The sequence below is a fragment of the Sciurus vulgaris genome (genome assembly GCF_902686455.1).
Source record: "Sciurus vulgaris genome assembly, chromosome: 14".
Lineage (NCBI taxonomy): Eukaryota > Metazoa > Chordata > Mammalia > Rodentia > Sciuridae > Sciurus > Sciurus vulgaris.
This window is the reverse complement of record NC_136475.1, coordinates 6,167,023-6,181,627: the sequence shown is the minus strand read 5'-3', so window position 1 is coordinate 6,181,627 and position 14,605 is coordinate 6,167,023. Positions and strand designations below refer to the sequence as shown.

The following is a 14,605-nucleotide window of genomic DNA, read 5'->3' as shown; positions in this document are numbered from 1 at the left end:
CTGTCCACCCCTTCATTCTCTGTTCATTTCACAGATGCCCTCGGACACTCAATATAGGCCAGTACTAGGGGAATCCAAACCTGAGTGAAACATGTCGCTGACCTGTGAGCTGACAGTCCTGCCCACTGGTTCCCTGCTATCAGCATAGACAAAGTTTACCTTGCTGGAGAAGCAAGCTAGAAAAGCCACAGGGAGCCTCACCCCAGGGAGTCTGGCTCAGGAGGCTGGTCAGCGCAATGGGTACATGCGTCTAAAGCTCCTTATGTAACCGAGGCAAAGTAGCAGTTAACAGCCACTCGAGAGTCCAGTTACTCAGGTGGAAACATAGCATCAGGTGGACATGACTTAGCCCCGGACTCATGTTCTCAAGCTGAGGGACCTAATGTGGCTTCTTTGACCTCATGGAACATGTATCCTTATTTTTGACACCAGAATAAAAGGTGGAGGTCGGTCTGCATGTGTGTGAAGCTTTGCTCTGATGCTTTGTTGCTCCCTTTCACTGGGGCAATGAAGCCTTCAGGACCTGGTGGCTGGCTGCCTGGCCTCACAGGGTCAATTGGGCCAGGCCGGAGTGCGGGGGTGGAGGCTGGGCCAGGATGCAGTTGTAATATGTGGCCACTGGAGGGCGGGCTTGCATCTTCTTGGCTCTGGTTGCTCAGGTGCTTGGCCAGAGCTGTGATCACTGAGGGGCAGGAAGTGAGGCTGTGGCCCTGGAGCCCTCTTCATAACCAGAACCTTCCACTCCCCAAGCGCACAGTGGCCAATGGGGTAGGCTCTTCCAAGCCAAGGACGGGAACATGGGTGGTTTTCTGCAGATGGAGAGGAGGAAGTTCTGCAGCCTGTGGAGGCAGCCTGGAGCTCCCCACCGGAGAGCAAGTGAAGCAGGGACCTCCAGTCCAAGTCCCAGGTGCGGAGCAGACCTGGCCACCACAGGTCCCCGTCCGACCTAGTCTCCACCCTGCCCTCCTCTCCCGTCTATGGGGGGGGGGGGGGGTCTGTCTTTACAGAAGGGCGTGAGCAGAGGTTCATGGTGATGAGCCCGGGTGGCAAGGGGTTTGAGGTTGGGCTCCAGCCCTTTCTGTCCCATCTATGGACGCTCAGCCTCTGAGCCTGGGACCGCTGTGACCCAGGCTAATATCGTATGTAGCCTCTTCTGGTATCCTGATGGCTGCTCAGCGGGCTGGCTGCTGATGGCCTGAGGCCCTGGGCCGCTCCCTGGGGGCTCAGAGTCCCCAGAAGAGGGAAACAAGGGGCTGGGTTGGGGGGTCAGGATGAGAGGCTAAGGAAGCAGAGCCCGCAGGAGCAGAGTCCAGTGGGAAAGGGTCTCCAGTGCCACCGAGGGGGGAGAGAGGGGCAGAGAGAGAGAGAAAGAGGCAGAGAGAGAGAGGGGGGCAGAGAGAGAGAGAGGGGGGCAGAGAGAGAGAGAGAAAGGCAGAGAGAGAGATGTGTGTGTACACACATGCAGTGCAATTTTAAAGCAGATGAGTGACAGGTTGCTAAGCCATGAGCGATTAGTACCCATGAGCCTGTCATGGCTTAGGAGTTTCGCTTTAAGAGGAATAACGTGAAGCCAGTAGTAGGGTCTGCATGTGGCCGGGACTATTTGTGCAACTTTCACGTAAATCTAAAATTGTTCCAGAGTTCTTAAAAATTAAAAAGGAAACAGTAAGGACGACAGTCTGGGGCTGGGGCGCATCTGGGTGCACCTGCCCTTGCTCCTCCCTGCCCTCCCACCTCACCTGAGTGGTCTCCGCAGGGGTGACAGGGTTTCCTGCACGGCCGCTCTCTGCCCCACCTCCAAGACCTTCACCTCCAGGCTTCCTGGTTCCTGTGCACACTCCCGCCCCTTTGCCTCCTCTCCCTTCTCCTCAGGAGAAGGAGGTGCTGAGCCGGACCACCCATGAGCCAGCACTGTCCCTGCCCTGCCAGTGTGGCCCTCTCCTCGGGGCTCTGCCCACCGCATCGTCTTGCCTTGCAGACACCAGGCATCGCCACACGAGGAAGCAAACACACACCCTGAGTCAGAGTCCGCTGCTTCCTGCTCTCCTCATTGCTGTGCGACCTAGCTACGCGGGCACTGGTCCTTGCCAGCCTTGTCCCTCACCTGGTTCCTGTTCCCAGTGGCTGTCACTCATACTTACTGATGGCTTCCACCTCACTCCTTTCTGAAATGCCACCCTCAGGGACAACCCATGGCCTTCAAATTCAATGTCTTCTGAGCCTTCATCCCTCCACACCTCCTAGCAACTTTTGGCCTTGTGGCCACGAGACCTGCCCAACCCTGCCCAAGGCCTAGGTGACCTGGCCTTGGGGGTCGGGCCTGGAGCCAGGCTGCCTGGGGTTGAGTCCCAGCTGCACGTGTTCCAGCTGAATGACCATGGGCCGGTCCCCTGACTCTGCTCTGGTTTGCTATTCTATAAAATGGGGACAATGTACCACCTACCTCGCAGGTGCCTCATGGGATCATGCACGTAAACCCCGGAGACAGTGCCTGGCCCAGGAGAGCCTGATAGCTCAGCTATTAGTCCAGCCTCGCCAGACTCACCCAGGCACCCTCCCACTCCTCTGGGCTCCAGCGTAGGGCCTGCCCGCCACCATACCACTCTGTTCCACGCTGGGCCTCTGCCCTGGGCACTCCACAGCCTGGAGGTTGCAAGGTGGTGAATCTGGCCCAGATGAGCTCAGCAGAAGGGGACGTCCAGTGGATCCAGCAACTGGACAATCTGTGCCTGGCAAAGTTCAATCTGGGCTGCACGTGGGCCAGTACCCTGTTTCTCTCCTTCTTCTGGGGCTTCATTTCCCAGGCTTAGGAGGCAGGAGCAACCCTCAGGGTACCAAGATGGCCTCAGTGGCTCCCAACATCCCTCTTCTTGGGGCAAATCTAGAGATAGAGATGAGCCACACTCTGGACATTTCAGCCCCAGTCCAGAAATAGAGTCAGGGACTGAATAACCAAAACCCACCTGGGGATGGTGGGACAGGGACTGGCACCGTCTGCTGAGAAATTCTGATAGCCAAAGGACAGGTGAGGAGAGATGGGGAGAAAACCCAACTAACATTCAGACGCCACTTCCTCCAGGAAGCCTTCCTTGATGTCCTTCTCCAGGTATTCCCTGCCACGTGGAGCTCCCTCCCCACTCTCTTCTCTATTTTGTTTCTCTGCTTCCAGGAGAACATAACCTTTGGGAAATGGGGGTGGTGGTTTACACGGCACCCTCAAGGCTGTTTCAGGGCCTGACATCTAGAGAGGAGAGCATGCACGTCTCTAAGAGTCATCCTCTCTGGGCCTCAGCACCCTGTTCTCCTCAGGTTTTCTTGCATGTTCTTTTTCTGTCTTTCCTGCCTTCCTTTTTCCTCCTCCACCCCCTAAACTTGGTCTTTCCACACAAGAGGTCCTACCTGGCCAACTTGAGGGCTTCTGGGATAGCTCATGAAGAAGTGTCCAGATCAGAGCCTTCAGCCCCGATCTCTGTTCTGAATGTTGGACCTCCAGCTCTGTCTGCAAGTCATGGTTCCTCGGTCAATCCTCCTGGCGGGTGTGAGTGTGCACAGGTGCTACTTATTACCCTTAGGACTGTGCTTAGTGTCTTCTCCCCCAGGCCCTTCCTCTCCTTGCTCAGTAGGAGTTCAGGGACAGCAAGATGGCGGAGACAGGGTATAAGAAAGAAGCCACCGGGGGACAAGACAAGGAGACCAGGAGTCCTGTCCCTGTTTACAATAAACCCCATCACCACGACAACTCCCACCACCGAGGGCGTCACCAGGACACCTCTCACCACTGAGCACTCATGACCATGACAACTTGCATCCAACTTGCAACCCAGGTGCAAATTTTAAAATGGCCAATGGGGGTAAAGTGGATAGTATTCTAATTAGGTTTTCTCCAGTAATCAGTGGAGAGAAAATTGGAAAATATTCTAATCAGGTATCATAAGAAGACCAATGGGAGAAAATAGGGTAAGATCTTTAATCAGGTCCGTATGGCGAGGAGAATGCCGCACAGTTTAGGATATAAGACCCTAGTTTTCCAGACACTGGGGCCTTGAGCCTCTCTCTCTCTTGCTTGGCCCACTCTGGTCTACCTCTCGAAGTGCTACCATCACCTTCTAAAATCCTGTTACTTCTGTGTGTCCTGCTCAATGCTTTCCTTGGGACACCAAGGACCCGGACCTCAACTGGACAGCCCAGCAGTAACATCCTGACTCTCCTGTCCCCATGTCTGATTCTGTGATGGTTCGTCCATTGCTTGGAAAGACGACTCACCAGGACCCACATGGAGATTTGACCCAGGTGGGCTTTTGCCTCGCTTTTGCTATCAGGATAGAGACTCTGGCTTTCTGATCTCTTTGTCCCTGTGACAGGGTTGGTAGAAGGTGCATGCACAGAGAAGGGACGGCTCCCTGGTTCCGGGTCTGTAGAACAGTCTTGCCCTGTCTCCCCCGTCCCCCTAGCAGGCACTGTTCTCAGCCTGTGTTGGACCAGACTTGGCAACTTGATGTCGGCTATTAGTCTTTCCTCTGAGATTCAGGTCACGATCAGGTGCCAAATCTGTGGTCCAAATCCACCGGAAAGACAGGCCCAGCGGTGCATGCCTGTAATCCCTGCTGAGGCTGAAACGTAAGCTTGCCAGTTCAAGGTCAGCCTCAGCAACTCAGTAAGAACTTCGGCAACTTAGACCTTGTCTGAAACCACCCAACCCCCTGGAAAGGAGTCCGGGGCAAGGCAGGGTTGAAGGACCCAAGTCCCTCTTTGCTCAGGACATTCTGGACTTCAACGCTTTCACTTGGGCAGACCTGGAGAGTGACCGCAGGGGCTCTCCCTGCTCAACAGTGGGCAGGATGGCCTTGAGGAAGGGCCAGCTTGGGGATCTGAGGGGTCATCTGTGCCTAGTCCCTATACCAGGGCCAGGGTGAATTCTCTCGTTCAGTGGGAAGTGTGAGCCAAAGTGCTGCTCCCAAGGTCTGGAATACCATCTCCTCCTGAAGCAGAGCCCTCTGCGACCGCACAGGCCTCTCCCTCGATCTCTGCGGAGCAAGGCCAGTCTGCGGCTTGACGCGCTGCTGCACGCCACCCACCCCTGCCCATGCGGGGTCCTGATGCTTTCTCTGTGAATCGAATCATGCTAACTGGGTGCACTTCCTATGAACTGCGGGAACTCCCCCCAGGATCAAGGTGGGAGTCCATTAATATTTAAAATAAAATCAACAAAATGTCCGTGTGTCTGTGTCTTAGGTTGGGCATTCCTTAGGGGCAGGGACCATGGCTGCTTTGGCTGCTTATATGGCACCTGGCACAGTGCCTGACAAATGAGTTCTGACCAGGAGGGGAGAAGCCGCAGGGCCTCCAGACCCTCTCTGGCGCTGGTTCCTTTCTGAGACTGACTGTCCCCCGGGTCGTGACCTGGGTCTGTGCTCTTGTCCCCACTGGCCCACACTCACCACAGGCCCTTGTGCTCACCCGCACACCAACGCCCCAACAGGGCTGCCCTTCCTGTCCTGGCCACGACCACACCCTCACCTGGCTCAGAGCTTCGTCCTGCATGGCGCCCCTCGCCCACCCAGGCCTAAGCTGGGCGGCTGTGCGTGGAGCCATCAAGAGCCACTGGTGGACATGGAGGTGCCGTCCCCACTCCCGCCTTGGCCTGTGGGGGCCTCCAGCCAGGCAGGGACCTGGCAGAGGGAGGGAGAGGCTAAGCCGCTTCAAAACTCCAGATGCAGCAGTTAAAAAGAGGACAGAGGCAATGATCCTTCAAATTGCCACATCTGTATAATCTGCCTTTTATTTTCTGCTTCATGAAGTTTTATTTCCTATTATTTATTCACCTCCCCGCCCTCCCCTCCCCCGCCCCTGCTCCTCCTTAGCAGGCGACATGCTCAGATGGGCCCTGAGCCTTGGCCGGGGTCCGGGCACCCCCATGCGCCCCCCCAGACTGGCTGCCGGGGACGGCACCTGCTCCCGCTCCTCTGGCTCCCTCTCCCTTCCTTGGGGCATTTGGGGGCTGTAACCCCCCTGCCATCTCTGTAACCCAGCCCCTAAACCCCTCCCCCATCCTTCAAGTGGAGCCCTGAGGAAATGCACCTGGGGCAGGACCAGGAAGGAGCCTATCCCCGGGTCCTAGGCTCTCAGCCAGGTGCTGTCCCGGGCAGCCCCACTGGCCTTCCCTGCTTGTCAGGCCACCTCCCCCAGCGGCCCTCTCGCTCCCCTCTGGGCCATGCACTTTTGGTCAGCCCACCCTGGGTGGAGCTGGGTCTGTCAGAAGGGAAGGAGGGGCTTGGGGTCTTAGCACCCACCGCCCCTGCTACCCAGGAGCAAAGGAAGCAGCTCCAGGAAGTGCAGGCGGGGGTGCCAGGCTTCCTGCCCAGCGAGCCTGCCGGGAGCGGGCAGGAGGCTGTCTGGGGAGGACACTGACATTCTGGGGTCTTCCTTGGGACAGGGACACGCAGGCCAGGGCAGCAGCCCTTTCCAGGAAGAGGTGGGACCACTGGGCCGGAGGCTTGATGCCTGCCCGCAGCCGTGCTCCCCGTGGGGACGCCAGGGCAGGGCCTGGCAGGGGCGTGCGGAGTGTGCAGGGTTCTCAGAAGCCTGTCTTCCGCTCGTCCCACGCACTCTCGGGCTCTGTACAGGTCTTTTTATTTATTTTTATTAATATGTTTTAGTTGTCGATGGACCTTTATTTGTTTATTTGTATGTGGTGCTGAGAATCGAACCCAGGGCCTCACACATGCCAGGCCAGGGCTCCACCACTGAGCCAGACCCCAGCCCCTCCGTACGGGTCTCGCTCCTGAGTACTGAGGTGTCCTTCGTGGCGGAGGGGAGAAGCAGCTCCTGCCGGCTTCCTGTTTTTTCCCAGGTGCCCCCCACAGGGGATGGCCCTGGTAGGTGGTCCTTGAGGACACTGGAAGGCGTGCGTCCACCTGTTAATGTGGTTTCTGCCCCATTCTGGAATTTCTAAGAGGCCTGGCTACAGTTTCCAAACTGAGTCAGTTCCAGTGCCCACCTGGGGGGTGCGGTGGCTTCTGGCCACGCTCCGAACAGAACCAGATCCCAAATGTGGAAGCGTGGTGTTTGCCGATGGGAACTGCCTGGGAACTGGGAGCAGGAGTGGTATGCGGTCCCAGCACCGGCCAGAGGACGCCTCAGGCTTTTCATGGACCCTAGGAAAGGGAGGTCATTTGGGGCAAGCCATGCGTTCTCAGCTGAGGACACCGAGAAGGACCCTCCTGGGCCCCAGCAGGAGGGCGGACATGACGACCCTTGCTACTCCCGCTAGGGACCTGGGGGAGATGAAGGCCATGACCAGGGTCTTATGCTGACAGCAACCAACAGGCACCCAGGGGCACCTAGACAACAGGCGGACACTGTTCCCTGTCCCTTTCACGGCCTTCTCCTTCAGTGCAACACGAGCTTCCATTCTGACCAAGCTCATCCATCCTGAGGACCTTTACTTTCCTGCTGTTGTGAGGCTTTGGGATGTTCTCAGACCCCCAGGGGGACATATGTGGGGAGCCTCCCCCTTTGTGCCCCCAGGAAGCCCATGCAGGGGAGGAAAAGGCAGGGTGGAGATGAGGATGCCCCAGCTTGGGAAGATGGCCCCTCAGCCTGTGCTCCGGGCAACGCCTGGCGCAGACAGTAAGGCCTGCTCCCAACGCCTCCCCGAGAGCAAAGAAATACAAGCTAGAAAAAGCTGGATTGGCACATTCAAGGACCTTCCTGGAGTTTGGCTGGAGGAGGGTGTCCTGGCTGGAGGAGAGGGTGCCCTGATGGGGGAGGGTGCCCTGGCTGGAGGGGAGGGTGCCCTAGCTGGATGGGAGGGTGCCCTGGCTGGAAGGGAGGGTGCCCTAGCTGGAGGGGAGGGTACCCTGGCTGGAGGGGAGGGTGCCTTGGCTGGAGGGGAGGGTGCCCTGGCTGGATGGGAGGGTGCGCTGGCTGGGGGAGGGTGCCCTGGCTGGAGGAGGGTGCCCTGGCTGGGGGAGGGTGCCCTGGCTGGAGGAGGGTGCCCTGGCTGGAGGGGAGGGTGCCTGGCTGGAAGGGAGGGTGCCCTGGCTGGGGGAGGGTGCCCTGGCTGGGGGAGGGTGCCCTGGCTGGAGGGGAGGGTGCCCTAGCTGGATGGGAGGGTGCCCTGGCTGGAAGGGAGGGTGCCCTAGCTGGAGGGGAGGGTACCCTGGCTGGAGGGGAGGGTGCCTTGGCTGGAGGGGAGGGTGCCTGGCTGGAAGGGAGGGTGCCCTGGCTGGGGGAGGGTGCCCTGGCTGGGGGAGGGTGCCCTGGCTGGAGGGGAGGGTGCCTGGCTGGAAGGGAGGGTGCCCTGGCTGGAGGAGGGTGCCCTGGATGGAGGAGGGTGCCCTGGCTGGAGGGGAGGGTGCCTGGATGGAGGAGGGTGTGCTGGCTGGAGGAGGATGTGCAGGCTGGAGGGGAGGGTGCCCTGCCTGGAGGGGAGGGTGCCTGGCTGGAAGGGAGGGTGCCTGGCTGGAGGAGGGTGCCCTGGCTGGAGGGGAGGGTGCCCTGGCTGGAGGAGGGTGCCCTGGCTGGAGGGGAGGGTGCCCTGGCTGGAGGGGAGGGTGCCCTGGCTGGAGGGGAGGGTGCCCTGGCTGGAGGAGGGTGCCCTGGCTGGAGGGGAGGGTGCCCTGGCTGGAGGGGAGGGTGCCCTGGCTGGAGGAGGGTGCCCTGCCTGGAGGGGAGGGTGCCCTGGCTGGAGGGGATGGTGCGCTGGCTGGATGGGAGGGTCTCTGGTTAGGGGAGGGTGCCCTGGCTGGGGTGGGCTTTGGGTGGAAGTGGGGAGGGTGCCCTGGCTGGGGAGGAGGAGGAGGCAGTGGGGTGGGAGAGGACCACCGTGGAGGAGGGGACGTGGGGACCTGGAGGGGGTGATGGGAGGTGTGAGGAGGGGCGGGTGCTGGCTTCGTGCTGTTACTAGTTTGATTTATCCCTAATGAGTTCTCAGCACATGGCTGCTCCCGGCTCACTCCAGGGGCCAGCGCGGCCTCCCGCGGCCTTAGCCCGCCCGACTCTGCAGCAACAGCCGCCAGTCGCTCAGAAAAGAGCCAATTTCCACACTGCACAGTCCGCTTCACTCAAGGGAAATCACATTTCCCTGGGAGAGCTGCGGGCTGCGCCTCGCCCCCAGCCTGGCCCGCTGCCACAGGGCAGAGGGGGAGGGGCTCCTCCCCTCCCGCGCCTGGCTGCACCCTCACCCCAACCTCTGGGCAGCCTCTCTGCAGCCTGGTCTTAGCCTGTGCTGCTTCTCAAGAGTGGGAGCGAGGGGTCGTCCAGGGGTAAGCCTGCCCGGAAGGGAGGAGAGACCCGTCCAGCTGCCTCCAATGGCCTCTTCCAGGAGGAAGACCCAGACCCTGTACCCTGGCCGTGCTGGGGGACAGTGAGATGCGGAGGAGAGGCTGATGACATGGCGTGTGTGCGTGAGCAAGGCAGGGAGCCCTGGGGACAGGGGTCTGCCGTCCAGAAGGTACTGCCTCCAAAGAGCCAAAGGAAGAGAAGAAAGCAAGGAAAAGACAAGAGGCTAAAGAGAGGGAGGGGGAGAGGGCTGGTGTCCTGCCATTTCCCCACCTCCAAGCTCTTCCCAAACACTTAGTGTCTCTTCCAGGCACCCGGAGGCCTGGGTTCATAAAGGTCTGCCACACGGGGAGGAAAGCAGTAATTACTTCCAAGTCGGCAGAAGGGGTGGGATAAGGAACTAAAGCGGACGCAGAGGGAAGAGAGAGGGAGTCGGTCTTTGTGGGACAAGGCGTCCTGCCTCCAGACCCCCGTCTCTGAAGTCAGGGTGCAAGTGCCCAGGGGCCACCAGCCCCACGCAGGCAGGAAGGCTTCCTGGCCCTAAAGACGGGGGTCTCAGGCCTGCCTGGCCACATCCAGGCCCCGAGACCTCAGAAGAGGATGGAGACCTGGCCCCCGGCAGGGGTCAGTCGGGCTGTGGTCTCTGCTCCTCTGGTGACTGGCTGAAGGACCGTGACCACGTCATCTCTCTCCGTCCCCATTTCCAAGAGCAAAACAGGGCCCAAGATCAGAATCAAAGACAGCGGGGCACGTGCCTGAGCTTCATGCGCAGAAAGAAACGAGGCCTAGGGGAAGGGTACTGTCACCTCTGAGGCTGAGAGAGCAGGGGCTGCTCACTGGTGGGGAAGGAGGGACCCAGGAGGGAGCCCGAGTGCCCACTGGCTGTCCCTGCCTTTGACAGACACCGATGCCGGAACACAGGCCCACGGATGGAGGGCATGGGGTCCCCGCACCCTGTTCCTGTGCCACCCTCCAAGGGTCCACCTTAAACCCCTGAGCTAGGGCCTGGGGCTCTCTGGTCTGGTGTCCTCCGTTGGCTTGTGTGGTCTGTGGCTGTCAATGCTCTTGCCTGGCAGAAAACACTCGGCCCTAAGTAACAACCCCTGGCGAGAACTTTGGAAGAGTGAGAGAAGGTGGGGCAAGGGAGGGCTGAGATCTAGCCTGGGGCTGGCCTTGGAGGTGGGGACTCCGGGGTCCCCCTTCTCCACACCCTCGTGGGGCTTTGGGCGGGGCCAGAGGATGACAGCAGCTCTGTCCTCCAGCAAGAAGCCCATGGCCTGCCCTTCGGGGTCGCCGCCATCACACGGACTTTCTGCCACCTCCTGGCGCCTGGGGCTGGCCTGGCCAGGCTAGGAACAGGGAGGCCAGAGCAGGGGGCAGCCTGGAAAACTGGGCAGGAGAAGTGACAGTTCCAGGTGCCACGGGCGGGGCCAAGATGCCTTGGGAATGTCCAGGCCCGGCTCTTCCTGGTTCTGCCAGTACCTTCCCCATGCCCCATGGAAACCAAGGCCCCTGACGACGGGCAGCCAGGCTCCTGCACTTGAGGCTGAAATGTGGCCTTCCCGCCCAGCCCCAGCAGCTTCCTGCATGTGCCCCCGCCGAGGCCTCGTCCCCAGGGCCTTCCTCCCAACCAGACTTCTCCCAACACCACTCCAGTGCCAAGGTACCCCAAACCGCCTCTCACGCGACTCGGGCTTGACTCTATTTTCTGAAGGGAACCCGTGATTTGAGCCCGGGTGGAATATCTGTGTAGACCCTGGCCAGGACCCGTGCCCTTGGGTCACACAGCACAGCCACAACCACCACTCTGAGCCAGGCGTCCTGGGGTGAACAGCTCAGACCAGAGAAAGGAAGGAGAGCGTTGCTCCAAGATCACAGCAGCGAAACCGCTTCGGTCCCTCCGTCACCTGGGATCTGAAGAGGGGCTGCCAGGGACGCGAAGCCTCTCCAAGGGGTGGATCCCAAGGACTGATGGGTCGGCTGCTGGGGACGTGGCACATCTCAGAGTGATTTGGGCGAGGGCTCTCTTAGGGCCCTCAAGAACCTGGGTCCAGGGTCATGAAGAGCCTCAGACATCGGGGCTCCCGGGTCCTGCCGCCATGCTCGTAGCTGGCGGGGAGCCCTGCCGTTGAGAACGGAGTCTCCCTTGGGATTCTAAATCACGGGGATAGGTGCTCTTCAAGGGAGGGTCCCCTCCTCGAGGCCCATCTTGTGGCCCCTGCCCTGCAGCCTCCCTGGCCTCTCCCTGAGGGGGACTGAGGAGGTGACAGCCCTGCTCTCCACCTCTGTCCTCACTGGGTGGGGTGAGGACTCCCCCTTCCATCCACTCAAGCCCAGCTGCTGTCCAGCCGAGCACCCTGGCTGCAGCCTGGCCCCTGGCTCCAGCTGGTTCCCACATGGAGAAGGGGACCATGCAGACAGCACCCAGTGGGCCACACACCTGCCGAGGGCAGGGCCCCTCCTTGGCCCTCCCTCTGGTCTCCTAAATTTCCCAGAGGGGACTGTGCTAAGGCCCTGTAGCCTTCCACACCCACTCCTGAGCCCACCGCCCCCGGATCTTGCCTTTGCCCAGCCAAATCTTTAGAACTGGACGAGAAGAAACCTATACCCTCTGCTGGGTGCAAAGACTCGGGCTTCCCCGGCAGGGGCCTGCGGTGCTGGGTGAACATGCTGGACGCAGCGGGAGGACTCGCCTGAATCCCCCACCCTCCATCCTGGGCACCGCATCCTTCCCCGAGCCTTGGTTTCTCCTGCGTGACCCCAACGCAGGTACACGACGCTCAGTCTTCCCCCGCTTCTCCAGCACTGCAGGGCTCACGAGAGCTGATCATGGCTCCCACTTTGGAGCAATCCCCAGATCCTTCCTCTCTGGGCCCACGGACCCCCGGGCTTCTTGACACCACCTGCAAGTGTTCATGGGAAGTGCATGACAACCCCGCCCCACACCCAGGCTTGTTTCGTCCTCATATTTACTTAGAGTGGAAGAACTCAAAACTTAGGGCCACTGCTCTCCCCGGCCTTGGACATCTGTTAGGAGCAGAGGGAGATGCTAAGTCAGGGCCGTGAGCCTTAGACCGTCCTTCCCAACCCACAGCCCCAGAGTGGGTGCTGAGGTCCTTGGGAGGAAGCCCAGCCCCAGCCCCAGCCAACCCCAAAGCCTGAGGCGAAGAGCAATGTTTTATTGAGTCATGTGGTAATGGCGGGTTTCTTTAAAAAAGAAAGAAGCATCAAGGAGAGAAGCCCAAGGTGCTGGGAGACAATTTGCTCAGAGGCCACAGTCTGCGGGTGGGAGGAGGGAAGCTCCGCCACCAGAGCTTCCTTTACAGTATTTACAGTTGGGCCTCGGGCTGCCGCAGGAGGGCTGCAGGTAGCTCGCGGCTTGGCAGGAGCAGCTGGGAAGGGGAGTGTCCTCTTTTCCCGCCATTCCGCCTGGTTCTGCCCTGGGCAGGGCCACACCTCACCTCCCAGGGCCCAGGCTTCTGGCTGGTCTGGCGGATGGCGGCTGCCATAGAGATGAGCCACCGGAGGAGAGGCTGGCACTTGCAAAGCAACAGGTGGAACGGGGGTCAGCCGGCGATGGGTGGGGGGTGGCCCAGGAGCAACCAATGACGGGGAGACCAGCAGGAAGAGGCGGCCACCGCGGAGGCTGTGGGAGGGGATGGGGCCCATTGGGGGGCCGCCTTGGCCCGGGCTGGACCTGTGGGCGGAAGGACTTGCTTACAGTCCACGTCTGCTGGACCGTGTTGATGCACAGCCACGCGGGTCCCATTTGGGCCCCCTCCGGCTCCTCGGGGCTCTCTCATCTCTTCTTTGGTGGCTACCAGCCAGGGAAGGTTTCTTCTCTAGTTCTGTCTTTCGGAACGGGATGGTCCTCTTTCCCTTGAACTCCTGCCCCCATTAAGGGGTCCTGGTGGACAGTCTGGCGGTCTCCAAGGTCATCCTGTCTTTCGCGGTTGATTACATTAACCACACAGGGAGTGAGCCACCGTGCTGGACTTGTGGTTATTTTTCATGTAATAAATAAAGATTCCTTTGTGTGACTCTCTGGGGCCTGTCCCAGGCCAAGTCCTCCTGCTGCCTGGTCGCTCCCACTGTCCCCATGGCAATTACAGATGGTCAAAGGCCGTGGCAGTGGTGGGCGGCACGCTCGGCCTTGATGTGGAACTGTAATAATAGGGGGAACCTGGACATGTTGAAGAAACAACAACAACACTGACGGTCAGAGGGAGGTGCGGCGGGCCTTCCCCGCATCTGCTGACTTCTAAGACAGCGCCGGTTAATCATTCACCCCGCGATCTGATCATCAAAGATTAACTCCTCTGCAGCCTGCTTCCTCCTTCTCCCGCCCCGCCTTTGAGCTGCTGGCCAGAGTGAGAGCCGTTGCTGGGCCCCTCCCCTAGCTTGACCTTCAACACCCTGGCGGCAGGGAGAGGCAAGAGGGAGCAGGGGCCCATGGGAGCCCCAGAGTCGAGCACCAGCCTTGCCCAACAGTTGCAGGTCACAGGATCTTCCTCTTAATGCCCAGAGGGTGAGAGTCCCAGAGGCCAAGGAGGCCTGGGCTTGTGGGCCTGCAGTGGCCTCCATGCACCTGCTGGCTGGCAGCCTGGGGGGGGCTCAGCAGGAGGGTACCCTGACCCCCAGCCCTCGCACTTCCCACTGCCCTTGTCCTTCCTGGCCAAGGGGAACCAAACGGTGGCCTGGAGTTGCAGATATCTGCAAACAGAGCCCAGGTCAGCACCCTTCCTGTGGTTTCTGGAATGCCCAGAGGTAACAGCAGTAGAGGTCTCGGGGATCATGGTGCCTGCGAGGCTGGCCACTGTTTCTCTCTGGCTCAGGTCTGCTGACACCCTCGAGGCCAGCACTCGGGGAAGCCCCGGGGGAACCCTCAAGTTCCCCACCGTGGGCCTGCTTTTTTCCCCAGCCCAGGGTCCTGTGGCCAGAGAGGCGTGGACAGTGGCCTTGAAGCTCGCTGCAGCCAGTCTCTGGGCCTCAACCCTGCACGCTGTCCAGTTCTCCAACCAAATGTGGTGAACCTGGAAGGACGAGGATTCCTGCTGAGGGCTTTGGTGCTGAGTCAGGAATATCTGTGACCCACTTAGGTGGTTGATGAGGGACAGGACTGTTCTGAAATCAGCTCCAAAATGACGGGCAGCCGAGTGGGCTGGCGGGGCTGAATCGGCGTGGCCACGGTGGCCAGCAGGCCTCTCAGGCTTTCCTGGGTCCACCCTTGCCCTCCCCTCCCGGCCTCAACTCTGAATCTTATGTAAAAGATTCAGGGCCTTGGGGAGCAGGAGAGAGATCGCGCGGGGAAGGCCCTGGCTTC

At 60.2% G+C, this 14,605-nt stretch overlaps 1 protein-coding gene across 6 annotated transcripts in view; it reads right to left on the bottom strand.

Annotated features, from left to right (window-relative positions):
• Positions 1–12,627: 12,627 nt before the first annotated feature.
• PAX8 (paired box 8) overlaps positions 12,628–14,605 on the bottom strand; it is a 52,431-nt gene continuing 50,453 nt past the window's right edge. For all 6 annotated transcript variants that reach the window (XM_079111296.1, XM_079111298.1, XM_079111300.1 and 3 more), the window contains one exon: positions 12,628–13,465. In XM_079111296.1, the coding sequence (XP_078967422.1) occupies positions 13,389–13,465 (77 nt within the window). In that variant the 3' untranslated portion in view covers positions 12,628–13,388. The remainder of the gene's footprint in view (positions 13,466–14,605) is intronic.